The sequence below is a fragment of the Perca fluviatilis genome, chromosome 3, assembly GCF_010015445.1.
Source record: "Perca fluviatilis chromosome 3, GENO_Pfluv_1.0, whole genome shotgun sequence".
Lineage (NCBI taxonomy): Eukaryota > Metazoa > Chordata > Actinopteri > Perciformes > Percidae > Perca > Perca fluviatilis.
Genome location: NC_053114.1, coordinates 17,355,487 through 17,370,975, shown reverse-complemented (window position 1 = coordinate 17,370,975; position 15,489 = coordinate 17,355,487). Strand labels below are relative to the sequence as shown.

General features: G+C 38.7%; 1 protein-coding gene across 1 annotated transcript in view; it reads left to right on the top strand.

Annotated features, from left to right (window-relative positions):
* Positions 1-549: 549 nt before the first annotated feature.
* Positions 550-15,489, top strand: part of map2k5 (mitogen-activated protein kinase kinase 5) — a 74,382-nt gene continuing 59,442 nt past the window's right edge. The window contains exons 1-8 of the mRNA XM_039795298.1: positions 550-999; positions 1,187-1,235; positions 4,391-4,458; positions 10,673-10,742; positions 11,508-11,548; positions 13,196-13,263; positions 13,397-13,445; positions 14,788-14,852. Of these exons, the coding sequence (XP_039651232.1) occupies positions 868-999; positions 1,187-1,235; positions 4,391-4,458; positions 10,673-10,742; positions 11,508-11,548; positions 13,196-13,263; positions 13,397-13,445; positions 14,788-14,852 (542 nt within the window). The 5' untranslated portion in view covers positions 550-867. The remainder of the gene's footprint in view (positions 1,000-1,186; positions 1,236-4,390; positions 4,459-10,672; positions 10,743-11,507; positions 11,549-13,195; positions 13,264-13,396; positions 13,446-14,787; positions 14,853-15,489) is intronic.

Sequence of the window (15,489 nt, the reverse complement as noted above, 5' to 3'; positions counted from 1 at the left end):
AACATTAGAACATTTTTGAAATAAAGTTGTACTATGTTATGTTATTTTTATTTATTTTTTAGGCATATTGGCTGTTGGTGTAACTTATTCATGTATGATTGGAAACCTAGACCATTTTTCATTTTGTAGGAGAAGCAGGAGCACAGACTATCATGAAGATAGGCCTAATGATTTTTTATGTGTGCTTACGTATTATGCAAATATGTGACAGTGAAATTTCTTAAGCTTTTTTTTTTTACCATCGAGTGGGCAACAGCCTACATTGGTTGCATAAGTAGTACAATATTTGTAGTCGGCCTACTACTGGACCTTTTACTTGAGTAAAAGTAGCAATAACACAGTATAAAAGTACTCTGTTACAAGTAACCACCGGATTTTAATGAGTGATGCAGTAATGTGTAGCCTATGCATCACTAATGTTCCAGCTGGTAAAGGTCGAGCTCATTTTACTACTTTATATCAGGGCTCTTACTTGACATTAAAAATAGCAATATTTTTGAGTGGATACAGGGACGGAGGTCTTTTATTTTGAAACTCCCTGAGCGGATGTTGATTCGGAAATGCTGTTGTGTTTTCCTTGAAACTAGCTTCATGGCTTTATATCTCAGATAACAGTGTAAAACTTTGCCTCAGAGAGGAGACGAATACATATTTACAGCTAAAGCTAAACCTTTCATGCGGTTATGACATGACCATTTACTGAGCTCCACGGGTAACGTTTTTAAATCCCCGTATCACTTGAGAAAAGTGTTTGGACTGAGCAGGATGCTAGCATGTGTCGTTAGCAAACCACTGCAGGAAATTAGCTCGTTAGCATAGACAGCCAGCCAGCCCAAATGTTATCATGAGGCTTAAGTGTTCCTCTTTATGCTCGTACTCGATTTAAATAACCTCTGCGCAATGGACACCGAGGCAATAGTGATCCGTATAAAAACGCCATCAGGGGACATGGACTCGGCCGTTGACTGTCCATCTCTTCTGAACTTCAATGACTTACTGGTGAGTCTTCACAATGCTAACTGTCATTTAAAACTGATGTTACGTTACAGTGAGACGACATGCACACCGTTTGAATTTGACACGTTCGGTTTCTGTAAACGTGTGCGTGTCTAAGATACACTAAACATTTACAACATGTTACAACATTATTGTCCCTGTTATTATTCACTCTGACAAACATTTTCAGGTTGCAATCAGAGATGTCATGCCTGAAGCCACTGTCACGGCCTTTGAATGTGAGTGTCTGTTTCATACTTGTATTACTTTGCTTCTGAAACAGGGACTCTACAACCGCAGCAAGGTCTATAATGCATCACAGCACTTTTTCAACTCCTGATAAAAGTAAACAGTAGGCCTACTGTGAACCCTCTAAGTGACCTACAGTATACTGTGTTTCTCATTGGTAACAATATGTTGTACAACAAAACCGTATACCTATAATATACTAGCTGACATGCTGTTACTAACAACTAGGGCTGCAACTAACAATTATTTTCTTTATTGATTATTCGGCAGATTATTTTGATTAATCGATTAATCGTTTGGTGAAAAAAGTGAAAAATCCCAGTTACTTATATTCAAAGGAGATGTCTTTTAAATGTCTTATATAGGCATATTTAAAAGGCTGAACACAGCATTTTCTTCCCTTTTATTGCATGAAAAATGACTAATCGATTATCAAAATACTTGCCTATTATTTTGCCGTCAATCAACTATTGCAGCTCTACTGACAATCTCCCCCAACTGCTGTATGGGAGCCCTTTATTTGTACAGCACCTTTCATACAAGAAATGCAGCACAACGTAACTTTCAGTTTTTGTTGATTCTAGCTGCCACTTTTGACAAAAGTGGTAGTGTTTTTACCACACCTTCTGTCGTAAAGGTATTTTCTTTTAAGGTTTTAAGGTTCTGCTCTGACAGAAAATCATACATACAATAAAAGAACATGTTACAGATGCATTGTTGCATTTCAGGTGTTGCATACGGTAACTTAGCCGACTTTGGATGTTTCGTGAGCTAAACCCAATATTACTTTCATTGTGTCACGAGCCAAAGCATTAAGAGTTTTGTTGTAGCAACTAACATAATAATAATAATAATAATAATAACTTAGATTTATACAGCACGTTTCATGAAACCATAGAAAGCTTTACACAAGTACAGGGGGAGAAAGGAAAAGGAAATATTAGGCCAACAACAGACTGAAAATTCTAAAAAACGGGCGCTTAATGGAAGGGGGATGTAACTTAATTCAGGCTACTGATGTAGAACCACATTGCGCATTGTAAAGTTATTTTATGAATGAAATACACATATCTCATACCTCAGGGCCAGTTCCGGGTCGGTTTTGAATATTTACAATCCTGTAATTGTCTCCATCTGTTGAAAGCCCGACCGTCGTCTGTCAATTTCCCTTTTAGCTTTTAGTTGCTCTTTGTTTAATTTCCTTCTTTTCTGTGATGGCCCTGCCCCAGTATTAGCCATAACTACAGATAACTTCTAAAACAAAAGTAAAATACAATTAGGCCTATATAAAAACATCTCCTGCTACCCTTTACCTGGCTGGATACACTAACACATGCTTTTCTGTAGGGTTGGGCATCATTTTGATTTTAACAATTCTGATTCCAATTACGATTCTTTTTGTTCGATTCTGGGTCTTATCGATTCTCGATTTCAAATCTTTGAGGAGTGGAGTTGAAACAGGTCACATGCTTATATCACAAATAAGAGGATTTATTTATACGTCTTATTTTTATCCAATGGTGATTTACAGTTTTACTGGATTTTTTCAAGGTAAAATATGGCCACACTAGCGTGCCACTTACTGTGCTCCATGGCTGAAACACAACGAGCCCCTGGCCGCTACGAACACCAAAACTTGTGCATGTTCAATTTGGAACCGATGATCGGATTTGAAACCAAATCTTTCAAAAGATTTCAATAAAGAACCGATTCAACTGGAATCGTAATTTTAAAAACGATTCCAAATTGGAACCGGTTCTCGATGCCCAATCCTACTTTTCTGGTGTTACGCCAAAATCTGTGACCCGTCAGAATGTGTGCTCTGTAGCGCCATCTTTGTGACTTTGCTGGAAAAATCAGACCCAGGCAAAGGCATTAATGAAAACAATATAAAATAGTGTTCTTTTCAGTGTGAGTCTCGTTTGCTGTTACAGGTCATTTATGATCATCAGATGGAAACATTTAAAAGTTAGAAACATTTAAAAGTTACTTTAACAATGAAGAAAATTGCATGTCATAAAATGAGCATAAAAACATGGAATTAATGTAAAATATAAACAGGTATAGATACCATAATTAATCTAAAATAAGTTATTGTAAAATAATATAATTATAATGTCCTTAATTTTGCACTTAATTAAGGTATTATTTGTTTAGATGTACTGTATATGACTACTGTATGTGGAGAGGGCAGGAAAAAGCATGAATCAGTTAAGTGCATCCTGCTTATTGATGTGTATCAAAATATTAGGAATGCTGCTATTTTATAGATTAACTTATAGCCTAATAAACAAGATGAAACTATTTTGTTTTCTTGCTCTTTATTCTCCTGAAAATATACATATGTATAATATACAACAACATTTTTCTATATAATATAATACTTTTTTTAGCAGCATTAATGCTAAATAGCTTGTAGTGATGCTTATGTAAACATGTGGTGGATAAAACAGGCAATTATAATAGTAGTTTGTGCTTGGCTTTTGGGTTATTCTAATAAGAGATTCTGACAAAAGTAATGCATTCAAAAATTATATAATGTTTATTGAAAAAGTATTTTTTTGTTTTTTTTGTAATTTCAGGCCAAAAAATAGAAATTGTAAAGCTCTGCTTATTAATGGCAAAAATATTATTGCTTTTCTTTGTAAATTGCCTTATATATTGTATGCAGTGGTAATTGTGTTTGTTATGAAACTATGTAAAATACAAATTGCACGTCATCACAGTTATTGGCAAATTTTGAAAGTACATCAATTATTGTATCCCTTTGCATTTATTACACCCAAAATGTTGCAACAGCATTGTTGCTTTTCTTATTTCTTTTGTTTCTCAAAGTGATGTGTACAGTTTAAAAATGAGTGACTTAAAATTACTTTGGTTTTACGGTTTTCATAATATTATTAAAGTTACAGATTGCTGTGTATTTGTTACAGCACACATACAGTAGGCTTACATCTTACCTCTAAATCCAGTTTTATAAAGAAAATTGATTTTTATTAATCTTTATAATTTAAATTTTATTAATTACATATATAAAATATTTGATTTAGTGATTCCTATTATTATATTGAAAGCTGTGTATGTATTACTATTTTGTTAAAAAAGTTTTACAGTGCAAATTATAAGATTCTTCTGTGTTTTTTAGATGAAGACGAGGTGGGTGACAGAATCACTGTGAGAAGCGATGAAGAACTCAAAGCCATGTTGTCATATGTGAGTATATAAATTAATTTACAATTTTTCCATCATGTCACACATCCATCCCACAAATTGCATAACAGAATTGTGTTTTCGGTTGTATTTACGTTGTAGCAGTTTTCGCGGGGGCTATTTCTTCATTAGAAAGCAGTTCTAATGAAAACTGTACACATTAAGATCAGACCACACTGTTTCTGTCTTGACCATTTCTGTCTACAATGTATCCTACTACAATGATGCAAATCACGGGGGCGGCGTTGATGGCGCGAATGAGGCAAACACGCAACATTTTCGGCATTCGTGTATTCACGTGCGTTGAAATATTTCAGTTTGAGTGTCATATTTGCGTGATGCTGTGTCGCGAAAGCCTATCAGTGTTTAGATTCTCCTGTTGAATCAGAATGGAGGAACAAATTATTGGAGCGGTCTGTGGGCACCCAGTGCTCTATAGTACCTCATTATTTCTACAGAGACCGGCCCAAAAAAAACAACTTAATATTACATACAGTGGCTTCGGAAAGTATTCAGAACTCTTCACTTTTTTCACACTTTAGTGTTGTAGATGCAATTTTATATGGATAAAATTGCCATTTGTGCCCATTAATTTATACTCAATAACCCATAATGATGAAGTAAACATTTTTTTAGTAGGGCTGTCAATCGATTAAAATATGTAATTGTGATTAATCACATGATTAATTATTCACAAATTAGTCAATGTACTTCATAAAGGGATAATTTTTTTTTACATTTTTAATGCTCTTATTTACATGGGAGCGGACAAATATGCTTGCTGTATGTAAATGTCTAATATCATTGCAACAATCCAAAACAATGATAAATGCTCAAACAATATGCTGAGAGAGAGAGACTTGTCCCAAAGCCACTGCTGCGTCTAGGCTGTATGCTTCAGGTCAGTGTTGTGCTGAAAGGTGAGCTGTTGCCCCAGTCTGAGCTCGTGTGCACTCTGGAGCTGGTTTTCTTCAACAAGCTTTTTGTATTTGGCTGCATTCATCCTTATTTCTTAACAGTCTCACTGTCCCTGGCGCTGAGAACCACCCCTATACCATGCATCACCGTATGAATGGTATTGGGTAGGTGATGAGCATCGCCTGGTGTTCGCCAGACATAGTGCTTGGAGAGTCCTTTAAATGCCTTTTGGGAAACTCCAAGCGGGCTGTCGTATGCCTTTTACTCAAGAGTGGCTTCCGTCTTGCCACTCTAACATAAAGGCCTGATTGATGGAGTGCTGCTGTGATGGTCATTCTTCCGGTTAGGTTTTCCCATCTATGCAGAGGACTTCCAAAGCTCTCTTACAGTGACCGTTGGTTTCTTGGTCACCTACTTGCTCGGTTACTCAGTTTGGCCGGAGGGCCAACTCTAGAAAGGGTCCTGGTTGTTCCAAATTTCTCCACGACTATTGAGGCCACTGTGCTCCTGGTAACACTCGGGGCTTTAGAAATGGTTTAATGCCGTTGCCCTGAACTATGCCTTGCCACATTTCTATTGTGACGGTCTATAGAGAGTTCCTTGGACTTCATGGTCTGGTTTTTGTCCTGACATGCAGTGAATCGTGGGACCTTATACAGGTGTGTGCCTTTCTAAACCATGTCTAATCATTTCAATTTGTCAATCAAGTTCTAGACACATCTTAGGGTTGGTACTCGCTCCAAAGCTAATCACTGTCACTCTCTCACTCGCTCTACCACACACTCCCCACACACATACACGCACACACACGCACATGCCAGCCCTGCTCTTCCCTTACTGGCAATTTCCACCGGTTGCGGAACAGCTCCGGAAACGGCGGCGGAGTCAATAGGTTTCCATTAAAGTCAATGTGTGTATTTCCACTGACTGCGGAACGGCTGTGTTCCGACTGCGTCCCAGCTCCGGCGGTCCGCAGCCCTCCAGAGCAGATACACAGAGCTTCTATTTTTGCCGGACGCCGGAGAGCTCCGCAGCAATTCAGTACAATTCAGATTGTGCGGGACAGGAAGTCGAGCACAGAAACAAAATAAAACATCCGGTTAATTTTAAAAATAAAATACACAGTGCTCAGGGCGGATCATATTTCCCTGCACTACACCTTGAAAACACAGCACAGAGTTGTTTCCCCTCTACTCCTCTGGATGGAAACTAACTGTTGTTGGTTTTGTGGTTCAATTCTACGTGAATTTGCGAGAACTTGTGGACGTCAGCTGTCAGCCATGGCCGCAGCCGTTCCGAAACAAATCCGGACGTGATGAGTATTAATGGATGGCAGAACACGGAGCCATTCCGCAGCTATTCCGCAACCAGTAGAAATTAGGAGTTAAAGTGATTGACGCACAAACCAATGCTCAAGTATAAACTTCAGGCCACTTCTGTAGGCTACAGTGAAAGCTCTGCATGAAGCCTCCGCAGATCCATAAATCACGCTTTGGGGGTAATTAAAACAAACAAGCTCCACCTGACCACAATTTGAAGTGCCACAGCAAACATTCAAAATGTAAATGAGGGATTTTAGTTTGTGATTTTTAAGAAATTTGCAATTCATTATGGGTTACTAAGTGTAGATTACATCTACAACACAAAGTGTGCAAAAAGTGAAGGGGCCTGAATACTTTCTGATGCCACTGTGTGTTTTTGCTGCAGTAGCTAATCTCAAAAGTACATGATCCCTTCCATGGTCACCAAAACCCTATTTAGTGGTGTTAATTGTTGTCAGATCCATCAGATACTACATTTTTTAAAGAAGAGAGTTAAGAAAAGGCTTGATATAATGTGGTGTAGGAGGCACCATTGGATATAAACTTCTAAAAAGATAGGTAGATGCTGATGACTAGATAGGATTAACAAATCTTGACTTCTTGTTTCCACTGCAACGCGGCGACCTATAAAGACTCCTATAGCCTCATCCAGTTGTATATAGCCCAAGGTGAAAAAACAGCTTATTGCTAGTTCTTAGCAACACACACACACACACACACACACACACACACACACACACACACACACACACACACACACACACACACACACAGCTCCCCCACCTAGTGCTGTACATTTTCATATTCCACCATACTTACTGTTCATGCCACGGACAGTAAGAGTAATGGCGTGTAATGGGTTTCTCTACGAGGTACACTGAAAGCTAAATGAACTGTCAATTTTTATTATTTATTATTCAGTACTTAAAGTTTTGCCTCATTAAAGAGCGAGGCCCCCTGGGCTGCAGAATTGTTCAAAATCTACTTTCATCTGTGGATGTCTTTTACCCCCCATCAGCTCACAATGATGCTGCTGGAGCCAAAGGCACAATTTACACTCCTTGTTTTTTGTCCATTTTTATCATGCATTCACTTGTGGTTGCTTTTTAATCATTAAGTAGCATAGGGTAGCAGGGTGATTAGACAAAAAGAGACAGCTGTTGTGCCGATGAGCGTTGTGAAACGGGGATGGAAAAAGTATTGACCTCAGCCAGCTTTATTATTCACAAATCCGGCTGACATGTTTTTAAGTTCTTTCACGATTTTGGCTTGCTGTGCTATGTGTCCTGTTGAATGGGAGTGGCTCTCGAGAAAATCACAGTATTTGAGGATTTATGTACCAATTAGGTTTCAGGGATTTCCTGTCATGGGTGTTTTGGGATTACCATTTACCACCCTTGTTATGTGTATTGTATGCTAAAAGTGCATCTTAATATTCATTTAACAACCTTATTTGGAAGTAAAATGACGCTGCTACAGTAGATTGTGATGGTGAAGTTCTGTTTTTTTCGCTATTTCAGGAAATTTATAAATGCATAATTTAAGCCTAATAGTTTTTAAAGAAAAGACAATTGGACTTTTATACAAATTTGATACACGAGCAGACAAATATCAGTAATAACTGCTGATATACCTGTGCATTTTTAAATAGCAGAGAAGCAATTTCAAAACACAACAAGCAACAATTGGAGCCATCAGTGTCCCTGGTAGTACATTTTTGTAATATCAGTTATTTTTATCAAATATTTTCTATCAATGTATTTGATATTTATCACATTCATCTGTACATGTGCATTTATTTAGCAAAACAGGCTACAATAAACATTGTATTATATCATTTTGTAATGCATAATGGCAGCTTATTGTCCCAACACTACTGTGTTCTTTATTTGAATGATGTGACATGTCATTACAGCATATTCAATTATGACCCTGACATGCATCACATAATGTAGTATCTACAACACGGCACTGCTTCGTCCACAGATTTCAAAAGCCACAATTTTTTGGCAAACAAATCCAGGAGCCCCTGATGGCTTTCTACTCCTCATGGGACAGGCAGGTGCACAAAAAGCTGCTGATCACCTGGAAAATACTGGGCTCACTAAAATATAATTTACACTAGCCAAGTACTTTAAATGTCTTTATACAAGGGTTATGCATTTCAGCAGTCATTTATGCAAAGGATTTTTTTTTTATTTTTTATGGTTGTTTGCTGTGGTTTTCATTTGGCCTCCGTAGAGACCGCAGTGAAATTTTGCCTCAGTGTTGTTAATTCCAGGTGAGCAGACAGCCATTATGTGAAATTAATAGGAATTACGCATGTTAGGTGAAAGGTGGGATAATTCATTAGAGTCTCTCATGGTTGCCTCGTGTGTGCACGTGTTTCTTTGTGTGTGTATGTTTGTGATAATTAATTGATACATTTACAACTGGACTTTTAAATATACTGTCACTACAGTGTTTTTTTCTTATTCAAGATCTCTGCTTTAACATTGCCTTGAGAAAAATTCATGCTCCTCGTTGCTGAGCAAAATGAATGCTCAAATTCAGCATTTAATTAACATCTGTCTGCAGAGGGCATTTATTGTGAAAAGTATCCCCCATCACTGAGAACATTGATTGCTACATGCTCCTGTGAGACCCACTAGTCTTTCAGGCATCTCTAATCATTGTTCGACACCTTGAAAGACAGACGCCCCTGTTCAAAGTTAAAGACTGGCCTGTGTCAGGTGCTAAAAAAAAACATGTGACCTCATCCGTTCCTCGCTCAGCTCCCCCTGGAGGTAGTGGCTCTAATTCCACCATTCTTACTCCCATTTCCCCTTAGTGTGCTAATGATGATGAGACCCGCTCTCGCTCTCCCACTTGTCCCTTAAGGCTGAGCGATAGTATTTGGGATCGGACACTGTTTAGTTATTGGCCAACAATGGAGAATGTCTTTTAATAACAAACCTACTACAGATTAGGTGGTAATTGCAGCCTTAATCAATAAGCTAGCTGAGCGGAAAATTAAAGGTACGTGAAGTTCCCCCCACCACACACACCCTCAACACACACAACATGTTTTTTGGTATTAGGCCCCAATGTTCAGATGTTGCCTAGAAAACGCTGGAGGGCGAAAGCAGAGGGCTACGAGTGAGAAGGATCTGACAGTGATAAATAGTCCTTTTAATAACAGCTGTGCCACTTGGGTAGCCATTCTGATCCATTCCCATCCAAGCTGGTCCCATCGTCCTCCCTCCCTCTCTCCCTCACAATGAGAGAGCAAATTTACATATCGCAGTGATGACTTAGTAGTTCATACTGGATTGTAAATAAACACAATGAACACATGTACATGTGGACTACATTAAGGCATCTTCTAAAGTGTCTTACTGTGTCTTTGGTAGGTTCTTGCTGTTCATTGTTGTTGGTTTAAAGCTTCAAAAAGGAGGGCATATAAACAACACACACACACACACACACACACACACACACACACACACACACACACACACACACACACACACTTTAGTTTAACAGATGGTTTGGTAAACTAAAACATCAATTATTGCATTGCCTTGGCAAGCATCTGAGAGGCTCCAGAGAGAGAGAGAGAGAGTGTGTGTGTGTGTCTGTGTTAGTCCTATAGGATATGAGTGTTTGGTGAGCTGTTGACCTGGAGGAGAAAAGGGTTAATGCTACACTCCTTCAGAACAAGCCCACAGGGCATTGGTCCTCATCGGCAACAGATTTCAGCACAGTATACTCACATTTTTGGGAACACTGGATTATTTCTGATGTAATTTACATAAACATTTGTGTGTGTGTAAAAATTGTCAGTGCAGTGCATAGTCAAAATGCATATTTACCAAGGCTTTTCTTCATCAGATTTTTTAAATAATCCTTTATTAACGAACAAGTTCCTGTACGTGTAATAATCACTTTAAATCACTATTGTTCTCAACTATTTGTGACCGTCTTTTTCCCTTTAGTACTTCAACACAATGAATGAACAACGCATGAATGGACTTCTGCCTGACCCTCTACAGATTTTTCCACGAGGTACGAGTGACATGTTATAGCTTATCATGGATTGGCAATGCTGAAAGGCTCAATACACTTTTGTAATTCATGTGTTGACAATTAATCACAAGCAAAATTTAAATATATAAAAATATTCACACTTTCCTAGTTGTAAACTATTAAACTGAAAAAACTGTGTGTGTTAGTAAATCCCTTGTGCTGTGTTCAAACATAAGAAAAAGGGAGCATTTGGTGGCTTGAAGTAACAATGCAGCCTCTGGAAAACCGAGCTACAAATTCAGTAGCTCAGTTTGTTATTGTGTTGACAGTAATTTATACATCTACATTTCTTTTGTTCAAAGGACACTGAAACTGCAAGCTTGTGTTCAGGCTAAGCCTTGCCCAAATCTTAGGCGTTGTGTAGTTTCTTCCTAAACTGTTTTTTAATATGAGTGCTTTTTTAATATCTTCATATAGTTTGCTCACCACTCAAAGTCATACACAATCGCTAACAGGCCCCAAGGGCAAAGTTTATTGTGTCTCCCTCCTTTTACTCTGTATGTGGCAATCTTTCTTTCCCTGTCTTTTATCGTGCTGTGTGATTCTGTTTTTACTTCCTACCTACCACCAGCTGTCTCAAGAGCCCAACATCTAAATCACTCTCTTGTCTACAACTAATTTCAGAGTAACCCTCATTTCATTTCGTCTTTTTTTCTTTACAAAGAACTGATTTTTTTTTTTTTCCCAGCACATTTGTAAATGGCCTAGTGATGTGTTCTACAATGTAGTCAATTACTGTTTCAGCCGGCAAGACTCCAGGGATCCGGAACATACATGGCCTGAAGGTACCTATCTCAATAATTGTTTCAGCTGCCTTACACCAGGAACAAGGGGAGAGGAGGGAGGGAGGGAGTGAAGTTGAGGCAAATGGATTGGTAACGCTGTGTTCCACTTATTGAAATGTCAATTGAAGTCAAGGCTCTCCTTTTCTTTCACTCATTCACTTGCTACTCTCGTCTATGTTTATGTATGGGGATGGCTGTCTGTGGCTTCAGCGGGGCTCGTCTCTCTCCTTCTCTTATCTACTTGTATCCTCGGTTCTAATGCCGTGATAGTCATTTAAAAGCAAGGTGTTATGCTGAATCCTTGATTCCACTCCAGAGTATTATGATCCACTCATTCCATATGATAAGGATATTAGCATTGGTTAGAGCAAAAAACCAAGTCAATAAAAATATGTTATTGTTCAACCATGAAATTGTCATTACAAAGCCCCCCCCCTCCCCCTCTGCCATTTACAAATGGCCTTCCCATTTTATGTTTAGGCATATGTTGCTATTGAAACTCATTGCTAATTACCATGGGTTAAATGATTTGACACCTCCTCCATCTCTCCAGATGATCCATATTATATTCATCTCCATTTCAATAATAAAATCGACCCCCCCTCTCCAAATACTGAAAGTACTTTATTTAATGTATCCTCTAAGGAGTTTTGGTAACAACTACTGAACTATGTCAGTTATTTTTAAGGTCAAGGGTCTGTTTTGATAAGATGATGTTTTCCAAAAACCTTAAGTCCTTTGGTAATCTTTCCCCCTCTTTTCTCCTGTTTTAATATCAAAGTAATTGGCTGAGGGAAGTCTTGTGCGCTTTTTAAATTAGGTCTTTCTGGGCACTAATTAAAGAGAGAATCCCTGTGCTTTAGTGGACCCAACACACCGGCCTTTTGACCTCAATTAAATGAGTTATTTTTAGTATACCCTTTACAGGGTCATGTCTCTTCTTTTGTGTACAATATCTGGGTTGAGTACAGAGGTCAGTGGAGGAAACATAGATGCAGCTGAATACAGGTGAAGAAACAATGTCCCTAGTGAAGCATGACATTTTCTAATGTCTTAACTTCATTTTCAGAGCACCCTGGTAGCAGAATGGTTACAACACGTGGTGCATAACTACAACGTCCCCGGTTCGATTCCACCTTTGCTGACTGTCTTACCCCTCTCTCTCTTTCTCTCTCTCGCTCTACCCCTGTTTCCAGTCTGCCTCTACTTCACATTATCTGTCCAGTGAAGGCTTAAATGCCAAAAGAAACAACTTATTTTCCTGAAGCCTCTGTCCAAATCTGTTTTATCGCTCTCATTCTCTTCAGTTTAAGGGCCATATTACTGTACTTTCATGCAAATATATTTCTCTTCTCTCCTCCATGTTCCCTTCTGCTGTCTGTCATCCTCTCCCCTCCTCTATGTGGACATCTCTTTCTTTCTCCTTTGCCTGCCTCCCTTCTCTCCTATGAAAGCCAATTAACCTCTAGGCTGAACGGAGAGCGTGTGTTGTGTTCTTGTTCATTAGGGTGTCTGGCCATATGTCTGTCTGTCTGCCTGTATGTGTGTGTGTGTGGGTGTGTGGGTGGTGTTTGGATGGATGTGGGGGGTGAGGGGGTACATGGTGTGTCCTTTCACATTTTTGTGAATGTGTTTCCACACCTTCAGGTTAATACAAGACCTAACCCAGCCAATGACTGCACTCATGGTGTCCCAGACTCTATGGCCAACAACAGGTGAGCTTGCTGGGGCATGAGGAGCATGTTGCACTGTCTGGGCTGAACCATATTGGAACCATCGGTTGGTTGATAAATGAGTAGAAAGATGTCTGTGATACTTGTGTCAACTGTGCTGTGTTCCTTCCTCCAGCTTAAAAAAATCATCTGCTGAGCTGAAGAGGATCCTGACAAATGGGCAGGTGAGCCGGTGTACCACAGTTACCTCACTGCTCCTGCTCTCACACCTAGTTTCCACTCACTAGAAACACATTGTCTGGTTGGCTCCTCTATTGTTTTTCTGTGATGCCAACTGTGGTGTTGTTATACAGAGTGTGCATTTGGTTATTGTCTCTTCACTGTACCGCACTGGGAGCAGTGGGTCTAGTTCCGAAGATCAAACACACGCACACACAGGCATTTCTTGGAGAAAATTAAGCCAGTGCCCCCTAAATGCAGCATGGACTGGGAAAATAATCGATTACAGATCATTGCGCATTGTAAATTCTGGCCATTTTGGATGCAAAGATAAAGAATGATTTTCCTTCCTAGAATATCTTTTTATATATTTTGTGTAGGGTATTTTCAAGTCGCTAGCATTTAGCAATTTCCTGTTATATCGATAGGACATGTAACATGAAATACTTTTTTAGTTTTAGAAATGCTTTTAATGTATGTATTCAAAAGTTGGAACTAATATATTTACAGTATGTATATATACTTGTGTGACTCAGCTTGTTTTTTTTTTCTCCAATTAGGGTAATAACAGAAGGAATTCAAACTGTTCAAATACATTATTTCTTGCTCTAAAACTCAAGACCAGCACCTGCACTATATAATAATTTGTGAAAATATAATCATGAATGAATGTATAAAGACTGACCACTTAAGTTATAACATATTCCACACTTAAATGAGGATAAGGAAGTTGTTTAGTCTTTACATTCTGTAACACTTAATTTAAAGTGTGTAATTCTAATTTATAACTGCTGAACTCGAGGAGACAATGTTTTTCTCAGTCTTCATTTTTATAATTTCCCAGACAATATCATCAGACAGGCTGTGCATTACTATAACCCACCTTTCAGGAATTGAACAGATATAATGATGTCTTCTTCAATGCTGAGTAGTTGGTGTTATATAACTAAATCATAACTACACAATAATTTGAGTGCTCTGAATTTCATTGACTTACAGGAACATTTTGACTGGAAATTTTAAAATGGGCGAGAGGAGGAATCATTAAACTCTCCATCAGTTACTCCCCCACTCACCAAAGCACAATGTATTTTTATAAATTGGACAGCAAATGTTGTATTGATCTCCTCTTTTCCTTCGGTCCCTCTGTTTTCTCTCCTTATGTTGCTGAACTTGGAGTGACCTGAATGCTTGTCTTGTTTATAGCCTCCAGTGACAATGTCATCCCCTCTTCCTCTCTTTCACTCTCTCTCCCTCACCTGTATAGTTACACTTATCATCCACTGGTTGCATGTCTTCTCATGTTATAACATCACAAGTACATTTATTGTACACCTGTGTCTGCAGATAAATGCCCAAGATATCCACTATCAAGAGCAACTTGGCCATGGAAACGGAGGCACAGTTTACAAGTAAGTGTTCTCACATCGAGGCACCTCCATTACAAGGCCACAGCACAATAACGTAGAGTTACACTGAAGAGATTCCCGGCGAAGCAAGTAAGATGGTCTGAATGATTTATACAGGGATGTTGAAGCCTCTATACAGTGCAAATATTTAGGAAAAATGTCTCAATTAGTGGCCAGCTTTAGACTGATGAGTGTGATACGATTCTTGCCTTTTCATATTTGTTTCTGCTCAGTTTTTATGAGAAACTCATCACTCTGCAATAGGGTTTTGTGAAGGGTTCTCCATTCTTCACCACCTTTCCTCCATTCCTTCATCCGTCCATTTATCTCGGAGCGTTTGTTGTGACATCGATCAGGCTGGTTTCTGTCTTTACCTTCATTTATTTATTCTGGTTTGAAGGTTGCAGACATATATGATATTGATTTGGGACTGTAAGGTATGACAGCAATTGACGTAATCTGTCTATAGTTCCACACATTACCTGCCACGATAGGAGAGCTCCATCTTCTCTGACTAGACAAATGTATTACAGCCCTGCTAATGTTATGATAAGGTTAGCATTTGTGTTGCTCCCTCTATCCTTCTTTTCCCCACCTTGTGTTTCCTCCATCCCATCAATGTTTAGCTATTGAGCTGTTT